The 22503-nt window shown below is 43.8% G+C and overlaps 1 protein-coding gene across 1 annotated transcript in view; it reads left to right on the forward strand.

Moving 5' to 3' along the window:
- Positions 1 to 1013: 1013 nt before the first annotated feature.
- The window catches only part of bmp1a (bone morphogenetic protein 1a), a 35399-nt gene continuing 13909 nt past the window's right edge, over positions 1014 to 22503 (forward strand). Inside the window, exons 1-6 of the mRNA XM_034090292.2 lie at positions 1014 to 1242; positions 10795 to 10908; positions 15107 to 15232; positions 17410 to 17527; positions 18881 to 19059; positions 19388 to 19493. Coding sequence (XP_033946183.1) covers positions 1098 to 1242; positions 10795 to 10908; positions 15107 to 15232; positions 17410 to 17527; positions 18881 to 19059; positions 19388 to 19493 — 788 coding nt within the window. The 5' untranslated portion in view covers positions 1014 to 1097. The remainder of the gene's footprint in view (positions 1243 to 10794; positions 10909 to 15106; positions 15233 to 17409; positions 17528 to 18880; positions 19060 to 19387; positions 19494 to 22503) is intronic.

Below are 22503 nucleotides of genomic sequence, written 5' to 3' on the forward strand. Positions count from 1 at the left end.
TGGCAACATGTGTGACGAAGGTGTTGCGCTGGGCTATATCATGCAATCAAAAGTGAAACTTAAGCTCGCTCCATTGCGGAGATATTCCCGCGAGAGTGCGGAAAACTGAAATGTATTTATTTATTTCAAATGTGAAATGTTACCAATATACTCACGGACCACTAGGGGGCACACTTTGAGAAGCACTGGTTTAGGGGTTTGTTTCTCTACTATTAATAGTCTTCTTCGGTATGTTCTGTAAGTCGCCTTCAGGTGGTGCTCTAATCACTCCAATGTCCTCCTGACTAATTATTTGATAGCCTGTGCTTGTGAAGCCTCAAATGTCAGGCTCAGTCTGCTTGTTTGTTTGTTTGTGTTGATGTGCTCGCGTGCTATAGCACGAGTGGGCGCTTGCAGTCTATGCGCACGTGCGTAATTAGTGCGCGTTCCTGCTAGGCTGTGTGTGAGCTCTCCTGTGTTAAAGTTAAAAGCGAAAAAGAGAAAACCAAACAGGGACTTTGAACTTTGATTAAACTGTACAAAGATAGGAAAATAATCTCAAACCTGTCATGTAAGTACAGTTTCATTTTAACTTTTATATTAAAGACAACAATGAAAGCCACAGGGCCATTTTTGTTTCAACCCCAGTTAAATATGATGATATATTAACTTTGGTAGGTTTTAATATTAAATGAAGATCCATACACCGAAGATTAAAGTGCAGCAGAACTATGGCCACATTCTTCATACTTCACAAAGAGATACAAAAATGAGTTCCTCAAATGCTCTTCAATGACCCCTGATGGACCGACCAGGGAGCGATAAAGCAGCCCAGGGGCATCGGCCTGTAATGGGGCTGTTCACCGCCCTGCTGCCAGATCATCAAAGTTTCTCGGGCAGCTCTGCTGGATGAGAGAAATCTCTGCCTGCCCCCAGAGCCAAGAAGACACTCAAGAGAGGCTGGATTTAAAACCCGCCCTCCGGAGGGATCTCGTTTCCCCCAAAAACCTCCCATTTTCTCTCTCACTCACTCTTCTGTCTCTCTCTCTCTTCCCCTCTGTCCCTCTCTGTTCCTTTACCTTTATCCCTCGCCTTTCGCCGTTTCCCCCACCACAATAATGGATCTCACGGCGAGATGTTTGTGTGTCCTCTCCTGTCTCGGCGTGATATTGGCGATCGATTTGGACGCGATTGGTCCGCGCTACTATGTGGAGTCCAGTGCCACATCAGAGGTGATCGACTATAAGGATCCCTGCAAAGCTGGTGAGGTTTTCTCCTCTTTTTTCCTGTAGTAGCAACGCTGTGTGCTTCACCTTTTATGTGGAGGTGGAAACATGCCACGAATCTGTTTTGTGTGGCTTTGCACAGATCGGCCACACACACGCTTTTATCGAGAGATGACAGTAGTGGATGTAGTTTTGAAGAAGGCTTCAGAGAACATTGTGTGCATTTGTTTTGTACTGAGAAGCGGAGTTTTTGCAGTTTGAAACATTTGAAGCACACACTGAGTCGCCTCGGATAACCCAGCTCCGAGAGCGGTGCAAGGCTTGGAAGAGTGAACATAAAAGCATGACAATACATACCTCCAGAAAAGTTTTGTTCTTACTGAAAAAGTTAGAGCCTGCTTTTTTTGCAGCAAATGCACTTTTATTTTTTTAAATGCGATTATCTGGTTCCTGCTGGCGGTCTGCTGGTTTTATTTTTTTTTACTTAGAAAACCATCGCTGTTAGTCAAACGAAGCATTTTTGCACTTAGATTTTTTGACTTTTTTTGCTCCCTTTCTAGTTGTTTTTTGTCATTGCAGAAATACTGTTTCGGTTTTTTTCACCGGCTTTCCACACGGCCACTAAAACAAAGTGGAGGAGGGGAAAGTACAGTGGAGCTTATGCACATAATTCAGTTGTCAGTTTCTTTTCTGCTGTGGTGAGACATGCATATTTTTTTTCATAATTTGGCAAATGCATATCTGACTTGTCATAGTAATCTTTGTGTGTGTGTGTGTGTGTGTGTGTGTGTGTGTGTGTGTGTGTGTGTGTGTGTGTGTGTGTGTGTGTGTGTGTGTGTGTGTGTGTGTGTGTGTGTGTGTGTGTGTGTGTGTGGTGTGTGTGTGTGTGTGTGTGTGTGTGTGTGTGTGTGTGTGTGTGTGTGTGTGTGTGTGTGTGTGTGTGTGTGAAATCACTGTCTTGCCAAATCCCTTTGGGGGAGTTTGAACAGATTGTGTTTTCCATCTGGTGAAAGTATTCAGGTTACAGATACAGAGAGTTGGCTTCACGCAAAATGACCTCTAAAGTGCTTGAAGTGTTTACCGATTTGGCATTTGTCAATTTCTGATGTGGCTGTCGATTATAAAACACAATTGAGTCCTCCAGCTTTACCCGTCTATCTTTCTTCTTCTTCTTCTTCTTCTTCTTCTTCTTCTTCTTCTTCTTCTTCTTCTTCTTCTTCTTCTCCCCCCCCCCCCCCCCCCCCTGAGGAGGAGTACATGTCGAGGGAGATGTAAAGATTGTGCTCCAGGAGCTTTGTGGCTTCACATAAACATGACAAAGGTCAGGCTGCAGAAGAACTGTGTACAAGTCAGTGAAGTGCTTCCTGTTGTTGCTTCACTGTTCAAGTGGTCATAGCAGATTGTCTTGCATCACTAGTATGGATTATAACTCATGAACGCAGAAGACTTCAGAATGAAGGGTCAACAAACCAAAGGCCAATGATCTTGTTTATATTTTAAGAGGTTTTTTTTTCATTGCGTTTCCAAGAAATTGTTACGATTTATCGAACATGTCTCATCTGCGTCATACCCACATCACAATCCTCAAGCAGTACTGTTGTTTGTCTTGTTTGTGAGAATGTTATCATTATTAGTAATCCTGTTTTCAGTGTAATTTGGATGGAGTGCCGTTTTGTTTATGGTGTCCTCTGGGCTCGGCTGCAAGCAGGTGGTTGGGGAGACGGTCACAAGTACAAACTCCCACTCTATTAACCCTCGCTGTCTCCAGCTCGTCCAACACACACCTGCTTTCTCCTTCTACCTACGTCACAGTAACATGTTTCCCCTTTATTCCTCATTCGGTTGAAACACCAGAGATTTTTCACTGTCGTCAACTCCTTACTGATGGATCAGGATTCTTGGATTATCGATTTCCTCTCTTTTACCCACATTTTTCACCCAATCGCTGCACTTTTTGAGTCTATTCGATCGCCCTCTGTGGGCTCAGGGGCAGCATTTTTATGTCATGCCGCTTCCGCCCAGGAAAGTGCTTCCAGCCGTGTGAAGTTTCAATTGCATTAATGCTCAAATCGGAGTGCATCTCTTGCTTGTATGGCTGTCCTTGTGTTACACTGCAGGATTTCAGAACTATTTGTTAACAAGACTTCACATTGTTGTCATATACAGATAATCTGTAATGGTTGGTCGGTTATATAATCGACTAAATGGGGGCAATTTCTGTTAATGTCTCTGATTGTTTCAAATGCCATTCTTAATTTCTTGCCAGATGTGTGCCACACATGTTCAGTTAAGCAACACAAACCCCCTGATAAATGTTTCAAATTCACAAAGGATTAAAATGTCCTCACTGAATCAGACATGGTTGAAATGTGCATTGATTGAAGCAAGCAGTGCAATAACACTGAAGTAATGCCATCTATTTAGGAAGTTAATCAGTGGAAAATTCCTTAGTTTGCAGAACTCCAAACTTGGCAGCTTTCCAGGAAGTCATTTAAGACTAACCACCCTGTGAGATTAGATCCACTCATTTTCTAAATGAAAAATGGATGGGAAGCAGTCACGCTCATTGTCTACTCTGCTTAAATGATACTCATGAAAGCAGTGACTAGTTCCACATGAATGTATGCATTCATTTATGAAGCAAACACCTTAATCTACTAATGAGTGATGTTTAAGCCCATGCTTTTTGCATTGAGCTGCTGTGGCCTCAGCTGCAGACAAACCTGAACGCCCCCACTCCTCCGGTCGCTCTTATGCAAGTGGCTTTCTGGTCTACCTGGCACCCGGCTCTGTCCTGTGACTGGCTCAAACACTTCACTGACTGTGGGTCATTCAGCCAGTGCCAAGGGAAAGCCTGTCTGGAAGTTGGAGGGCAGGCCAACCACACGTTGCCACAGCAGCACAGGTGAGGAGAGTGCAGGCCTTGGTTATCCAACGCCTCTGAAGAATGTGTCAACAGAGGCTTGTGTTTTTACTCTCGCCCCGTGATGTCAGGCCTTTACTGTGATATGGCCATTTGAAATATGGCTGCTGGACTTCTTTTGACAATGTTTCAGAGGTTTTACTTTCTCATAAGTCTGTTTTTAATTCGCTTTTGTGCTGCTGGTTACAACTAAAATTACATAGTACATCAATATTTCTCTTAGCAAACTCCCTTTTTTAGCTTGATACATTGACAGTATGTTGTTAAGATATAAAACAGACATAGACAAGATAGTGTTAATAATTTTTACATGAATTGCCTTCTCTCACAAATGGTTCAAATTTGGTTTTATTTGTTTCTCTTGTTTTTATGCCTCTGAAAATGGCGTCTAAGGCCACGTTTACACGGAGAGGGAACGGGTTGTATCCGCTACAGTTCTCTTCTGGACGGTTCATCCACACGAGGCCGTAACGGAACCACGGAAACGGAGCCCTCAAACGATAACGGCTCCCAAGGTGGGTAGATCTGCGGACGAAACGCTCTGGGGGGCCAAATGGCTCCGTGTGTACGTCCTATACGATCATTTCCTGATAACGATGACGCCATAGCCCCACCTCTCCCACAGGTGCTCACCCCCACGTCATCCGCGTCATTGCTCATGTGTTTCGCCAACAACAACAACAATGGCGGATCACAGGGTTGCTTTCGTGCTCCAGACGCTACTGACCATGCTATAGATGTTAGTGCAAACATCTACAGCTCCTCGACCACAACCATCAGCAACAAGTGGACATGGAGAACTACATGAACTACATGTTGCTAAATCTAACGTGGAGAATAAACAGAACGGCAACCAGGCAACTATAGGCGCGTTCACACCAAAAAGAGTACTTTTACCCTCATGTTTAGTGCCTGCTAGAGAGGTGGTACTATCCTGGTACCAAAAAAGTACCAATTTCTATTGGCTGGGCAAATTTCAAACCACGCCCCGTAAAACTCTGAAAAGTTTTGTGAAGCTGCCATTGTATTTGCTGGCAATAGCATTTTAGCATTTACGCACACCAACGGAGAGAGAATAACTTATGGCAACACAAAAGAAAACATGGGAGCGGTGGAGTGATGAGGAGGTGTCGGCGTTCTGGCGAATTATTCGGAAGGCTTAGAAGCTGCTGCAGAGTCCCAGCATTTTCTACTGAAGCCAGTCCCCAACTCCGGGGACTTCCGGCCGGGGACTTCGGGTGGCAGTATACGCCGTGAAGTGGTTTGCGGCCTGCCAGTAAACCCAAAGCAGGAGAAGACGAAGTGACGTCAGCGGCTCATTTGCGTAATCTTCCCTCGGGGACTTATTCCGGAGTGAACTCGATTGGTACTGGGGTACTAAGTTCTCATGGCAACCATGCTCGGGAGGTCTTATTCGCTGCTTTTGGTGTATTTTGTGGCGGAAGTACAGCGCCACTACAGCGCTTCCAGTGGGTCGACCGGTCTCGTGTGGACGGACACGTTTCTTGAGCCGATTCCGTGCGGACGGAAGACTTTTTTGATATCGACTAAGGTTCGTTTTTCGTCTCCGTGTAAACGTGGCCTAAAACAGATCCCATTCGTTTGCAGCCTCCTGCTCTGGCGATGAGATGGGCTCTCTGTTGACCTTCATGATTGGGCCTTTAAGCAACACTTAAGCAGATGCTTTTCCTTTATCATGGAATACAGGCTGTATAGCCGAGCCCACACTGGGTGTTTTTCTTACATTACAGGCCTCTCCTCTCTCTGCAGGGTTCAGGTGATTAGGGAGCCAATCTATTGGCACGATCTTGCTGCATTAGTTTGAACAATATGTTTGTCGTCAGAGCTAAGTAATAACTAATCTTGCATTACATTAATACCAAGTCTGGGTTCGGAGCTACAGTGAAAACAAATGCTTTGGAAGGGCTAATTTAAATGACTCGAATGATGCCCAATTAGCCTTCCATAATAAGCAGCTTAGCAATCACTTTTGCATTTTTCTCGGTAGGTTTTTTCTAAATAAATCAGCAGTTCTACATTTCTGTTCATCTGGTAGAGATATTTTTCTGTTCTCTCCACCTCTGGTTTAAAAAAACGTCTTTTATTTATGGAAAGTTTTCCAAAGAGTCTTCTAGATTTAGTTAATCCGCAACCCCATTTAAACTTTGCTTCGGACATCTGTTCTGAGAAATGTCCTCTGCCAGACAGCATGACGTATGTGTTAGTCTGCTCTGTGAACCACACATGCAGAACAGGCCAAATGGTCAAAATAAGTTTTTGTCAAAGGTGAAAATCCTTTCCTTGTGGCGATGAATTATTCATCTATACGGAGCAGAAGTGCTGGTGGCATTAAGAGACAAACGGCTGGCGAGCTGATGAGTCATTAGAGGTTTGACGGGCAGTCGGTATATCAGTGATCAACGGCAGGGATGAGCTGGGAAATCCAATCTGCTAATGGGCTTGATGGAGTGTGGAATGTTAAAGGGGAGTCCGTCTCATGCTGGGTGCCCTTTGCAGCTCTCATGTTGTCAATAGATTGGAGCTGTAGTGTGGTGACAGGAACTCGGTCTTGATCTCATCTGCGGCTGTGATGAGTCTTTTATTGGAGAATAATTACTCTAATCGTCAGGCTGTAGCTTGAGACTCCCAAATAATCTCTCCTCTAATCGTATACCTTTCTGTCGTAAACTTTTGAAATGATCAGAGTGCAGATAAGTGGACTTTTTGTCCCTCCCCTGCCTTGGGTAGCAAATTGCAGTGTAAGGAAATGTCTAGGTAAGCATTTGCTAAAGAAAAACAGTTTTAAATAAAGGAGAGAGGTATAACAACAGGAATGCACGATACAATTCATCTCACTGTAGTTAGGATTATGCATTTCCCTTTTTTCTTCGTACTTTATCTCAGTATTTATGAGTAATTATTCTCCATGTAATTATGTTGCTACTTTTTTTGGTACATTTGGAGAAACTTTAGATTCATAGATTAGGATTTGGCACAAAGTGCTAATAGGGAATGAAACCTGAAAGGTGACTAAAAGTACTTACACTGTCATAAAATGGTAATCACCTTATTGCAATACACTATTGGCCTCCATTTAAATTCAAATGCACGTTTGTTTCCAAACACAGGCCGTGAAAGGCGGTGTCAAGGTATTGTGATGCATTCCAGGCTTTCTCATCCCTCATCAGTAGGTCTTGTATAGGCAAAGGCTGTCTAAACATCTCTGAGCACAGTGAGGAGTAAACCATGGCCTTCTAAATATAGACTGCTGTCGGTGTCTGTATGGGCTTAGTATTGATGTGTGTGCAGGTTTTAGTGGCAGATGTCGTGGTCTGGTATTCGCGGAAGGAGATTTATGGGAATAGCCGTGCAGTGTTTGACACCGCAGAGGTCGAGGCGAGGGCATTACACGAATCAATGGGATTAATTTGATTGAGATCTCATGTGTAATCTGTGCTGATTGATGGGGGCAGTCTGAGATGAGAAGGATTAGGATGGTTTAGATTAACTAAAACAATTCAATGGATTTGGACTTTATCACATATCAAATATGTTCGCTAAAGGTCCTATATGTCGTTTGTGAAATATAGGCACATCAATCCTTATTTAAACGTAAATGCCCATAAAGTATATCTTCTTCATCATCTTCTTCTTTTCTTCAGTTGTTTTCTCTGATTTAATCTAAACTACAACGGCAGCAACACACCCTACAACATTACCCAACTACTCTGCATAGATATTCATATTACAGTTGCAGCTGTTGTCATTTAGGTAATGGATAATGTTTGGGTAGATATGCAGCACGGCGCTCTGCGGTGATCACTTGCCATCTGCCACATTCACTGGGTTTTAATCTACAGTAAAACACAAGTCTCTCCTTGTTTGTACTTTACACCGTCACAGCGCTCTGTCTCTAGATGAGTTATCACCTTTCTCCATGGCCTGTCCTCAATCCCAGCCTGGAGTTGTGTACAAAAGATTCCTTCAAACCATGCGTCTGTGGATAATTAAAGCCAGGAGACAAGGGGATTAATTCACAATCCCTGGGAGTCTTTCCATAAACCTGCAACAGCGTCTCCAGGACGACTGCTGCCCGGGGGAAATGAGTCCTAATGCCGCCGGGCATTTGCTCACTTCAATCTCCACTGTTGTCTGAGAACAATGACACTGCGGATTAACCGGCCTGTCTCCTGCACGGTGCTGGAGGGGGCGGGGGGTCATCGCGTTATTCGGTCATGCTCATAATACTGCTAATGGTGCGAGGTGACACTGGAGGTGGAAATCAAAATCCATTAATTGTTGTCTGTCCTTAAAGGCCCTGACACACCAAGCAGTCACCAGAGGACTAGCCGACGCTGAAGTCGGCTGTTGCCTGGCCGTGTTCTCCTGCGTTTTGGCCATGTGTCGCACGGGAACACACCGCACCGACTTCAGTGCGTGAGTGACAATAACTCTCCTTACCAGCAGGCGGCGGTAGTGTGTATTCGTCATTCAAAAGAGGCAACAACCGGAAGACAGAGAAGAAGAAGAGTATCTTTTCTCCGTAATATCATACAGAGCTGGCCTCTCCTGGATCAAGGTGATGAGCAGGTCTTCGTTTGCATCATTCCAGATCGCCATGATGAAATGAAAATGAATAGCAGTGTGCCTTCTTAAATCGTTTGTTTACGTCCCTCACTTCCGCTTCGCTTCTCATGCACTGATTTGCTAGCTGAACAGCCAATCAGAATGATTATTTGGTCCGACTGCCAGACCCGATGCATGGCCGATTCAACATGTTGAATCGGCCATGCATCGGGTCTGGCAGTCCAAATAAGGCGTGTCACGGTCGACGGTGCGGGACACACCAACCTGACTACGGCGCCGCGAATGCCCGACAGCCTCTGACGGCCTCTGACTCCCAAAATCGGGTTGGTGTGTCAGGGCCTTTAGAGGGGAAAACGGTTTCATGGTAATGTTTTTGAATACTTTTTATCAGTGTTATGACAGCAAGCGTAGAATTAGGGACTGCCTGCTCTTTGCAGCGTCCAGCCAGTTCTCGGAATCAAATGAAAAGAAAAAAGTGTCTTTCCGTAGTCAGCATATCCATCCTTTACTGCGCAACATCTGATAGCTAGCTTCCTCTTGTTATCAGTGGTGTTTTTGGCAATAGTTAGTGCTGATTGAGTGTGTTTTGCATCTCAGGGATTTGAGTTGTTGTTTTTTGCGAGCACGAATTAAAGGATCCCTTTGACCTCTGGAATGTAAAGCCGGGCTCTGTGCGTGTCCGGACATGCCGGTCGTGATCTACACCTTTTCTTATTGCTGTCATTAGCCTCCTAATCCCAAACACAGTCATTGAGCGGAGTGTCGTCCACATCCTGCGGCGTGGAAGCCTGGCTTGTATCAGCTCCAGATTGTGTTAATAATACTTGTCTGGTGCCAAGTTGGTTGTGTCTTTGTTTCTATTGTGCAACTCATCCCTTTCCCTCTTGACTTTTGTCAAACTTTTATAGGAGTGCGGGAGATGAAGGATTTTTCCTTAGGATGTTTTTGTTGCATATTAAAATAAAAATATAAAGCCACGAGCAGCTTGGAAGTAAATAAAATAAAGTGTATCTACACATGATTGCTTTGCTTTCACTAGGAGGGATTTTTTTACAAACTTTTCACAAATAGCCTCAGTAAATCACTCGCATTAACTCGGTTTTATAGTGGTTCTCCTGGCTTTTTACCCCTCTGGGTTGCTCTTCACTCCACCGCAAAACACTCATGCAGAAGGCTATCATTTTCTCTCTGCTCCACATCTGCCTTCCCTATTCCGAGCTGCGGTGTGCACAGAGAGGATGTCGTCTTCCTCTCTGTCCTTCCCCTCTCGTTGTCCTCTCCTGTTCAGACATGGATTACAGTGCCACCCCTTTGCCCTTCTCTCCCCCCTTCTGCTTCTTCCACCCCCCCCCCCAACTGCATACAAGCCTGCCATAAATTCTAGAAACGTGCTGGTGTTAAAAGCCTGTAAAAGTGAGCGTCCTGTTCTGCGGAGAGGACTCCTAGCTTATAGAAATGGGACATTTAGAATCCAATAAAGCACATGCCTCATAAAGTGGGACTGTTTGGTTATGGTTCCCTCTCCTTGGCCTCATTAAAGAGCTATTACTTGTTCAAGGTGCCCCATATTACTCCATCGAGGTCTTACAGTATCATATCTTAACTCTCATTAACTATCCAAGGACGCCGGGCGCACAGTGGTGAATGCAGTTGTTTGGTATCATCTGAACATACTACGTTAATCACGTTGTCAGGTTTCTGAGTTCATGCTCTCTCTTCATTGCATGAACCTTCCTGACCCATGCGCGAAATGCTGCTTGCTTATATTTCTCATATCCTATAATTTGGAGTCCAGACAAAGCGGCTTTCTGTTATCCAAACACATCCACTGCTGTTTCACAACTCTATTCCCTCTGCAAGGAAAGGGTAACTAAGAGAGTCAGGAAAGAGTCATGTATATGTTTTTATTTATGTGTTACACGCTCGAGGCCCGGCCTTACACAAGTGACCGGGCCTCCGTGCAGCCGACTCTGTCTGGGACGCAGGAAAGGCTCCAGGCCACTTGGCGTCTCAGGCAGACGCTCCATCTTGTGCATCTGCCTTTCAATCCTCTGACATGTGCCGTTTTCTCTGTTTCAGTTGCCTTTCTGGGAGACATTGCTCTTGACGAGGAGGACATGCGAATGTTTAAAGTGGACAGAATAATAGATCTGGCTCAGAGGACCGTCCAGATGGTTAATCACACAGATACAGGTAACAACAACAACAACAACAAAAACAGATTCAAAGATGACAACATATGGTGATATAATGAAATTCTAACAAAACAAGTGAAACGATCATGGGCCCCTCTAGAAAAGTATTTTGTTTCTAAAGGGGCCCTACTATGTTCATTATCAGGTTCATCTCTATATTTAGTGTTTTCCACGCTTACATTTTCAAAAGCTCTTTATTTGTCTCATCCTGCTTGTGCTGCAGCACCTCTTTTCACCCTCTGTCTGAAACCAGAGCCCAGTCTGCTCTGATTGGTTAGCTGGCCGGCTCTGTTGTGATCGGTCAACCACTTAGAGATGTCCCGCCCCTCAGCCTATCACGTACAATGTGTTGGAGCGCTAGCCAAAAGCCAAATCTCGAGTATTAAACAATGATGTCATGATGTTTGAGAAATAAATAAAGTTACAGAAATAAATAAAGGTGTCCAAATGAGGCGTTTCAGTCAGGGGGGGGGGTAGTAGTGTGTGGGAGATAAACTCCGCCTGCAGACCATTTACATGTCACACTTCAGGAAAGACAAAACCCAAAAAGCATAATAGGGAACACACGCTCTTCCACTGCAGCAGTCCAGCCTCTCACATCCTCTCAGACTGAGAGCTGGCAGCAGCACCTGTCAGGTGGCAGTTGTGTGTTTATCATAAGCCCTCTTTAAATGGTTAGGCCTTCAATTGGCCAGTTATCACGACGCACCGACGGTAATTGCGAGGCTTTGTCAGGTTATATGTTGTTCTTAAAAATAAAAAGCGGTATTTAAGCTACCGCTGTGAGTCGGGAGCCACCAAATAGAATCCACAACCCTATAAACCGTATAGGGTGTGCATGCGGCCGTTTGCGACTGACGCTGTCAATTTGCTGTGTTTCAGTTAATTGGCATGCTGAGGAAAATAAAAGTTTTTTTAGGATTAGAAATACAATGCGGCTCTTCAAAGAACGATTGATTTATAGCGTAAATAGTTACCCCGAGGCAGGGAGTTAAGAGGAGACACGCATCTCTGAGTATCCGTTGAGCAGGTGAGTCACTGCGCTTCTAATTGTTATCGAGTGAAGAGGACACTGTTGGGAGTGAAAAACACTATCAGTGCAGTTGCATAAAACTGTTCTTTTCAAATATAACTGCTGACGTCAGCTACTTTAACTCCTCTTAAACCCATCGTTCAAACAATGTCATAGAAAATGGAATCTTGTGGAGTACATACTAGGTTACCATTGAATTACTTGAGTGTGCAGCTTTGTGGTGAAAGCTCTCATTAAAGAATGTGGTTTTAATTGACATTATATGAGGCGTGTGGTGCAGTGGGTGTGCGTTGGTGTTGGGATCAGGGTTCAAACCCCACTGCAGTCAGCATGTCGTTGTGTCCCTGAGACACTTCACCCCAAATTGCTCCTGTGGGGATTGTCCACAGTATTGAGTAAGTAAGTCGCTTTGGATAAAAGCGTCTAACATGTGACAGGTAATGTACTGTACTATGAGGCATTAGCGTCCTTATGACAATGAATTGGGTTACATAAGTGTCTACTCGTCCGTGTGAGTACTGTTTTGCTGTAGTTTATCGTGTGCCCCTGTACTTTAATCAAGACTACTTCACTCACCTTGTAGGCAGGCGAGAACAAAACATAGGGTGAGTATTTGATAGAGAAAACAGCATTTAAAAGTATTCCTTCAAACATCACAAGGGACTGTCATCTTCCATAACAAATCAGTACAAACATTTTAAAGCAAGACAATCATTGTATAGCATTTTCTACCCGGTCTTTCACGATTAGTTCTCAGTGTATGCAAATTACTCAAAAGTGTTCATTATTAAACAGGCTATCGTATTTCAGGAAACCAGATAAATGAAAAATGAATGTAGACCCTGAACACAGCAGCTACAGGTGTGGTCGCATCTCTTCGCCTAATCCCAAATCTAATCCTTATCTCCAGCCAAAACAAACACACCCATGCCCAAGTTTAATTGAAGGTGGGAGATGTAATCGTATTATTGTAATTAACTCATCATCCACAAGTCTTCCCTCCCAGCACTCTGTTTCTATCAGCTACTCGAGCAGATCTGGCTGTTATCAGACATTCCTTCAACACAAGTGTACGTGCTAATTGATCTCGCCAGGCTGCTAAGATGTACTCTTGCAGACTGAACACATTGTACCATCAAATTTAAACAAGAAAAAAACGGTGCAAACTGTGGCTCGCATGTAAATCAAATTTGGATAGAAAAGCTCGTAGTCGCACAGCTTGCACACGTTTTGTTTTGGAAAAACAATCCCATGTGCAGGATGTACTCAAACCAGATGTACTTGTCTTTGTTCCTACAGCGAAAGAACAACCTTATTGTTTTGGCTTTGGCCAGGGTCCTCCACGTCGTTCTTAATACTAAAAGTGTTGCTAGAGATTCACCCTCTTCAAGCTATTTTCCTTTTACATGCACCATGGAAGTAAGGATGTCGTGCCCGAAACCCCTACTCTATCGTTTCTGCATAAAACTCATCATTAGATAGAGGTCAACATGTTAATTAACTGACTTAAAAAAGTTTAAATTAAACGTGTATTAACTTCCGAACCAAGGACATGCATCAATCTGCCTAGGGAGTTCTGCGGATTTTCATTAAATCACATCTTTAAGCCTAAAGTGACAGACTCAATGCTGTTAGCGGCTTTATGTGGAGATAAAACCGGCAGTGTCCCGGCCCTTAAAGCACATCGGAGAACAATAACATTATCAACAGCACATCACTTTTATACAATAGTTATATTTATGGCTTGAACTTAGGACTCAACCCAACACACACTTACAATTCCTGCTCTGCCTGATTTCTAGTTCTCGGCCTTGGTCCTCCCTCTTCAGAAGTTATTATCGGCCTTATAAGGAAAGGACTTATTTTGGTACGGTGATGTAATGAAGCATGCATAATCAAAGACAACATGTACTTCCTACTAAGGTCTCAAATACTCAAAACTAAGAAAATACTATTCTTGGATGTGGTTAAAATGAAAGGAAAACAACATTTTCATGGTGGCCTATTTCAACATTTGCTTTTTTTACTTTAGCTTCAGCAGGATTTAACGTCTTTGTGTGTTTGGTTGACATTTTAGCTTTATTTAAATAATCAGCACATATCCTTGTGACATCTGGGTCTTTGGTCATTAGTTATTTTATTCTCAGACCCAATGCAAACCCAAATTAATTCCCAGGAACTTTTGCAATAATGCTTTTTGGGTGTTTCCCTTTCCTATAAAGGTTTGTGTGAATGGTCTGCAATGCCTACAACACCTCGATCAGAGTCCTTTGTCTTCTTCTGTAACATCATGACATCACTATGTAACACTCTCGCTTATTGGCTAGGGCTCTAACATATTGTACGTGATAGGCTAAGGGGCGGTACATCTCCAAGCAGTTGACCAATCACAACAGAGCCGGCCAACTAACCAATCAGAGCGGACTGGGCTCTGGTTTCAGACAGAGGGTGAAAAGAGGAGTACAGGCAGTGTGAGAAAAATAAAGAGCTTTTTGAACATTAAAGCATGGAGACATGTCCCAGTAGAGACACTAAATACAAATATGAACCAGAAAATGAACATAGTAGGGCTCCTTTAAGTAAATAAAATAAAATCAACAAACCATATGTACTTGCCATTAGTTTTTAATATTCTTTGATGCACATTGCAGCTGTTCAAACATCATGTGAGAGTTGGTTTATATCTCGCTAACACCAGATGATTGCAGTTATTTGCTTTAATATAAGTTGTGCAGCTTGTTACCATACAGAAGGAGGATTTTGCTACATGTGGATCATTTATGAATGTTTCTTATTATTATCACCAGGTTTTAGGTAGGAGCTTAGTCTCCATGGTTACTCTGCATTTATGAGCTTTGGAGTGACATTAAAGCGATGCAATTAATTTGGAAGAACAAAGAATTCAGCTTCAATAAAATCCATTTGTGCAAAATTGGAAGAACAATGTTATTTGAACAAAGGGAGTGCATTTCATATCCAAAATTAGAAATATTAATTAGACTTTCTATGTGGAGTCAAACCTTTGAATAATGTCCTGTAGTTCAAGATAAAAAGTCTAATTAGTGGAACAATCCAAAGCATATCTTCTCTTCATAAAAAGTGCATTTGCTCGGACCAAGAGAAGTGATTCATGTTGCGTTGTTTTGTATTTGTGTCTTCTCAGGATCAACCGGTCAGAGTATCCAAAATAGGCAAGGTTCACGCCGCAGGAAAAGGGCAGCGACATCCAGACCTGAACGAGTGTGGCCTGAAGGCGTCATTCCCTATGTCATCAGTGGAAACTTCAGTGGTGAGTAACAAGGGTCATCCTGTCCTCTTTAACATAGCATGTACATCATGGCTATTCAATTGGTGGCCCGCGGGCCAAATCCGGCCCCGGGGTGATATTTACTGGTCCTTTGAATATAATGTTAAAAAGGCCAGAGTGCCTTTATTCCAGAGAGAGAGTTAAATTGAGAGATAGAGGGGAAGACATTGCCTGAAAACTTCGGCGGGCTCGGGTTTCGAACCCACCTACCGTACTTTTCGGACCATAAAACGCACCTGCATATAAGCCGCAGCAGCTAAATTGTCCGTCTGTCTTGCTCTCGTTCTGTCTCTCGGTTCCACTTTTACTTTGGCGCGCTACCTGTCTCACTCTTTTCCGGCCTCCAGCTTTTACTGCTGGAGCCCGCCCCTTAGAGGTGGCGGGCGCGGACCGGTCATAGAGCCCGTAGGGTTAAAGGTGGTTAATTTTACGTGTAAAATCCATAGATTTAGGAGGTTCCCTAGTGGCCGTTAGCTGTACAAACAAAATGGGGAAAAAAGTCGCGGCTTATAGTCCGAAAAGTACGGTACTAGCTACTGTAGTGACAACTCCTCTCATTTATTGCATCTCTGTGTGAATGATTAGATAATTTAACCTAAATCAAATTAAATGATGTTGATGGTTAAATCAGCTTCACATGTAGGCCTACTGAGTTCTGAACTTGCCATCTAGATCTATAAAAGGTCTTGGGTCTATGTTGTTTGATTGAATTAAACACAATATATGCACTCCACTATGCTGTTGTAGTATTTACTGTATCTGAAGCGCTTAATATGATTGCTCATATCAAGCCATCTTTTTCCCGGCCCCTTGCTTTGGATCATCAACCGGCCCCCGTTCCAAACTAAGTGAATAGCCCTGAGGTACATGACGTAAGGCAGTGTTGCTGCAGAATGTAGTAAGCATATATATATCATCTATTCAAGTCATATTTTTTAACTGAGACTTATTCCCAATAACATGAAATGAATAAAGAAATGAACTGTTTTAACTTTTTATATAGCGACCTTTAAGACAATGCATATGATGGGAGCAGTGCTGGATAGATATTGGACAATATGAACTTTTAAAGTAACAATTCCCTTCGCTGATCTTAGCGTATCCCGTAATCATCAAAATATTCTTAAAACTGTTAAAATGACAGTCAAACATAATGTAATCTTCATTTGTATTGCATCCTTTATAAGTGAATAAAGTACATTAAAAGTATCTTATATAACAGGGTGTCCGCGGGGTCCTAAAAAGTATTAAAAGTTGATCAATCAATTTAGTGAAAATTAAGGCTATTAAAAAGTATTAAACGGCATTTTCCAAGGTATTACATTTTGTAGCTTGTTTTCAATAGGTATATAAATGGTCCAAAGAGGTCGTATTCTACAGTCTGCCTGAGTGTAATCATGGCGTAGGTGTGCAGTGTGATTCTGTGTAGTTTATTGATGGCATCCCGTTGGGTTTGACGTCATCTGAACAGGACATCGCACGCTCACTGCTTGATAGCGCGCGAAGGTCCGTTTACGCCGGTTGTTAAGCAACATCGTTATGGGGAAATGCAAGTCTGAGTCCAAATGGTTGGAAGATAAGGAGGAAGGACAATCAATACTGTATATAGTCAATGTGAGGTCAAGTGTGTCGCCAAGGTAACCGGTTAAAACTCCAAGTGGCGATGAGGTCTTAAAATGTATGGAAAGGGTCTTTAAAAAAGGGTCTTACATTTGACTTCAGGATTCCTGCATATACCCTCTATAAGCTAATCATGATATATTAAGTCCCCCTTCATAAATAAAGGACACATAAATGTAAAACAAAAACATTGTTAGAAAGCAGCATTGTCTGTTCTTTCTTACTTTTTTTAAATTCACAACAATCAGTGTTTTTACCACAAGCCATGATATAATCCCATATCCTTTCATCCCTATTGCTCGGTGATGTTTTAAAGCAAAGTACATGGTGCCATTTCTAAATGATAAAACCAAGATTAGGACACAACTGACAAGAGGTCTACCTTGTGATGTCCCATGTCTTCATTTCCAGGAGCCGGCTGTCTAATCTCAGGCCATAAAGCTGTTTCCGGATGCTTCTTTTCATCCTTCCTTTTTCTATCAAATGTGTGAGCTTTGGTCAGCTCCACTGATCCGTCCCCTCTCTGTCTTTGTTTTCAGGCAGCCAGCGGGCCATTTTCCGCCAAGCCATGCGTCACTGGGAGAAGCATACCTGTGTGACCTTTGTCGAGAGGACGCAGGAGGAGAGCTATATTGTCTTCACCTACCGACCATGTGGGTGAGTCAGTGGGGTTCGAAGCTCCCGCATGAAGGAACCGAACAATGGTCAGCCTCTGTTGGGCCTTCTTTATCTACGGCTAATTATTTAGCGCCCTGATTAATTTCCCTTGCTTCCTGCTCTGCAGCCTTTCACCATTGTTCATCCTCTCCGACCGCAGTCTCTGTGTGAGTTGTTATTTCAACCCCCTGCCAGTCCTGGGAGAAGCGGTCATTCAGTGGCCAGGAATGTTTCCTGTGCGCTGCATCAGTCACTGCACACTTGTGTCAAACACGGTGTTCAGAAGTGCATCCAAGGGAGAGACTTCCTGCATCACACTGTGTACTGCACTCCACTGAAGTTAGACTCAGTGTCCACTCAGCGTTTCTTCTCTCTAACTGATACTCAGGGGAAAGTGCTGTTTGTGGCTCTTGTTGTTGCTAAGCGACGATTGACAACCTGTTTGCAGCGCTCAGTGCTCTTTTATTTAGCGATTACATATCTTCAAATTAAAGCACTTGCTTCTGCTGGTAAGACAAACCAATGCAGCCTATTCATTTTGAAGGAGAGGTATTAAGTTCCCAGAAGCCTCACATGTTCCCAGCCCCCCATGTTTTAACCTCACACAGAATTAGAAATGAACCACAAGCTGGAGTCATTATGTCATTACACACAATGTACCTCTCCCACTGATATGTATCATTCAACAGAGGCGGCTTAACAGAAAGCGGATGCAGCTCATGGAAGCAAGCTTTTCCCAGCCAGCAGTTGATAGCCATTTTTAGCCCGGTGACTGGCCTCAGGGGCAACAGGGATGACATTATCCACGCAGGCGGCAGCGGTTAGCAGTGGGAACGCATGACTACGCTGCATATTCAGAAGGCCCCCATCTGTCCTGTGCAAAGTTCAAGGCGTATCTCAGGAGAGGCTCTCGGTAATTAGAGAGTGGCTGTCTGGCCCACAGGACACGATGTGTGTGCCCGTACTCCTACACTGAAGCTTTCATGTCCCGCTGCGACGGAGCGCTGCAGCCCGCCAGCTCCCACCGCCGCTCAGCGCTAGCACTGGCAGGCGGATGAATGAATGTCACTGCTGTGTGTGTGGATGACGGGCCTCCTCGTGCAGCTCTCTTGTAAAACAGAGCAGAGGTTGTTGATATAATGTTGCTCTCATTAAAAGCTCCAATAAAAATGAACAAATTGTTGAAATATAGGAGCTAGTAAACGTTATAGAGCCAGCAATCTTTCCTCATCTTCTCACCCCGCCGCGTGTTTTTTAAATGTACTAAAACATAACGTCTAGTCATTTGGCATTGTTAACACTGCGTGTGTGTGTGTGTGTGTGTGGTGTGTGTGTGTGTGTGTTGATTCATAGGTGCTGCTCCTATGTGGGTCGTCGCGGAGGCGGTCCTCAGGCCATATCCATCGGGAAAAACTGTGACAAGTTCGGCATTGTGGTGCACGAGTTGGGTCACGTGATCGGATTCTGGCACGAACACACGCGGCCCGACAGGGATGAACACGTCAGCATTATCAGGGACAACATCCAACCAGGTGAGGCTCAACCGTCCCGCAGCGATAATGTTGGAAAGATGCGATACATAATAAAGGTAACACATTTGCACACAAACCTGGCCTAAGGTAGAAAATAATCGTCCTTGGAAAGTGTTAATAGATTTGCTCAACAGCATATAAACAGCTCGTTATGATAGTCAGTATCCAGGCCAGTTTTTTAACACCATTGTCACATTTTCAATCTTTTTAATATAAATCGGGTGTGTTTGAAGCCCTATTGCGTGACTCTCTTCTCTGAAAGCACCTTTGACATACATACGGCTACACAGCATGACTCTGCATCAAATGTAAACTTTTCCTCTCACAGGACAAGAGTATAACTTTCTGAAGATGGAGCCGGGGGAGGTGGACTCTTTGGGAGAAGACTATGACTTTGACAGCATCATGCACTATGCCAGGAATACATTCTCCAGGTAGGAGTCAGGCCAAGTTCCCCTTCTTACGGCGCAGACATGAAAACTAGTCGAGTCCGGCCAAGCTGTTTCCCGCACTGCTGTAACCTTTTAACCTATTATCTCTGTTTTCCATTTCGGCCATTCGGGTGTTTGTTATGGCTATAGATCTGTAATGCACCGGGTCTGAGTCTATGGGCTGCTGCTGAGTAATGTGGCAGGATTCCCAAAGAGAAGAAGAAACGCTTAAATATCTCCAATAATAAATCGTAAAAAGCGGTGTAGCCTGAGGACAAAAAAAGTTCAGAGAAGGCTCTCTGTTCTTTGAACGTCTGTTTTGGATCTGAATTGTCTTACTGTGTTAAATTCAAAGAGAGAGAAAGTAGGGAGAAAGTAGGTCTTCAGTAGGTACAACAAAAAACTCTATTTCGTGCTCTCTTAGCTTTTTTTGGCTGGCCTTCTTTCAACAAGTGTTGCTCACATTCTACGGGGCCTTGGGGAGACTGTAGGAGCGCTAATGTGATTTATTCAATGTTTGGATTAAATTGCGTATTGCTGTAATGGAAATACTGAGGGTTACAATATAATACATGTGCATGAAGTAAGACTTAGCAAGAAATCTGACATGTTTGGGTCCATTTGGCTCCTTGCAAATCCAGAGTGAATTAAATTAGACCCGGAATGGCCCGTCCACACAGCGGCGTGCGTTGACGCTTCCCCATTCACTTTGAATGGGGTGACGTCACTTTTAGCCGAAATGCATCGTGGGAAGCGACGTGGAGCGTAGCTGGCGTGGCTCGCTGCAAAGTTGAGCAATGTTCAACTTTTGACGCCTCGGCAGAAGCGTCAGCCAATCGAATCATATGCCAGTACAAGCTCTAGCCAATCAAACCGCTGCTTGTGTGTCAGGGGCGGGAGATTCATGTGATTGGTTGTTGGTCGAGTTTCAGACACGCCCGCCGGCAAGTGTCAGCGCACGCCGCTGTGTGGACGGGCCGGAAGATTCAATAGCTGAGCTCTTACTTCACAGGCTTTGACCTTTTTTTGGCGCCCTCAACAACTTTATCTACACTTTTAAGGTCACAACTTCTCCCGCGTTAGCAGCTCTGATTTTTTAGGTTTTTGAGAAATGTGTGTTTTTGATCATTTCAAAAGGACTCCTTATTGTCGTAGTTAAAGCCAAGTCTTCAGACCATAGTGAAAGTGTTCTTCGGTGATGTGCCAGCTCTTTCCCACAGCCTGTTCAAATTAAGGCTCCTCTCCTGATTCCTGTTGCTTTTCGAGCAGCAGCAGCAGCCCCAATAAAGCAGCAGCACGGTCCTGGGGCTGAGCGAGCCCAGCAACAGTAGCTCTGCTTCATCATGACAACATGTCTTTGTGCCACTCTCAAGGCCATGTGAAGCTTCTTGTAAACGTTGTGCCTTCACACCATGAAGCACCTCATTATGCTACTGAAGGCTCTTTGAAGAGGCCATGGCGATTAGTAGCATGATGTCCACATAGGCAGGGACTCCGAGATTCATTTCCTCCGCCTGCTGCAAAGCCTTTCAGCACCTTCATAGCACTCAGGTGTTATAATACATGCCATGCTACTGAATGTGGTTTGCACTCCAAGCACAATTTAGGTCTACCACTTATAATCACCTACACATGGTAAGGAATGCAGTCGTGGGCATTTTATTGTCTGCATTAATGTTCCCTTTGTGTTTTCCCATATGAAGGAAAGGCTCTGCTAACGGTTAATGACCCCCAGGCTCAGCACATAAAGCCACATGACTCTAAATGTCTGTATCTTAGACTTTGGACAGTTGCTAAATACCTTGATTAAATGGCTAAACTATTAAAACCAGATTAAAGCGCATTGAGTATTGAATTAGTGGGAACGTCCTGTTTGTAAAAGGGGAACTGTAAATATCTAACCCTTACTTAACCCTTAATTCTCTTTCCTTACTCCCTGTCAGATGCTACAGGAAGCTTTTCCAGATGTTGTGCTGAATGATTCAGCACGGCACAGGGCTGTTTCGGCGAGGAAAGATGTTACTAGAAAAAGCCTCATGACGAATACTGGTCAGTCTGGGCTCTTACTCTAGTCATCTTAGGCTGTGGTTGATTTAAAGTCTAATTTGCCAGCTGGGTGACTGCACAGCCAAAATAGACCTCTTGGGGAAGTTGATTCATACTCCGAGTCATCATTGTAAATGCACATGCATCGCCACGCTCACTGCAAAGTGCCTTCCTGACAACCTGTCCATGTACATTACATTATTTTGCAAGCTGTGACAGCCGAGCTTTACATAGAGCCGTGTAAATATTATGGTTACCTCCTGCTGCCATGTACAGGATATGACGGTTTTGTGTAAGAAAACTGCATTTTTTTCGCTTAGATAAACACATGTGGGAACCTTTTGGACAGCTGCAGGTCACTTCAACTTGGCAAAGGTCTACCTATAGCAGGAGTGGTGTTGACAGCGTTTAGTAAGCAAGAGTGGGTGCCATGTGATCCAGACTAGTATCATTACGACCACACTGAACTTTGGACTTACATGTGTCCTCTATATATATATTTGTTCCCCACAACCAGCTCTCCCATGCCCCGTGTTACTCTCTGAGTGTATGGGCCTCTTCTCGAGTAAACCGCCATGCTCTTGCAGCAAACAGATTCTGGGAAGCAGGGAGGGAATCTTTGTGTAAACGTAAGCTTAGCTGGGTGTCGGCCAATGTACAGAAATGCCTGTCGGGCCCCGTGCATCCAAACTGAGAGTGCACTTAAAGCTGAAATATGCCACGGCCTTTCTTGTTTGGTTTGTCTTTGTTGGGGAAAAGCAGGAGAATGAGGGACCGTAAAGTTATAGTATAGCTTCTGGTATGATATGATGATATACCATGAGACATATTTTTTAGTTCATACCAAAAACTACTTTTCCTCCAGTGTGGGCTTTGAGGTCCACATGATGAGTTTGTGACCTCCACTGCAGCTGATATCTAATAGTTTGATTTTTTTTTAGAAAATAAGAGAAAAAGTTGTTTTTAG

Source organism: Pseudochaenichthys georgianus, chromosome 9 (assembly GCF_902827115.2).
Source record: "Pseudochaenichthys georgianus chromosome 9, fPseGeo1.2, whole genome shotgun sequence".
Taxonomy (NCBI): domain Eukaryota; kingdom Metazoa; phylum Chordata; class Actinopteri; order Perciformes; family Channichthyidae; genus Pseudochaenichthys; species Pseudochaenichthys georgianus.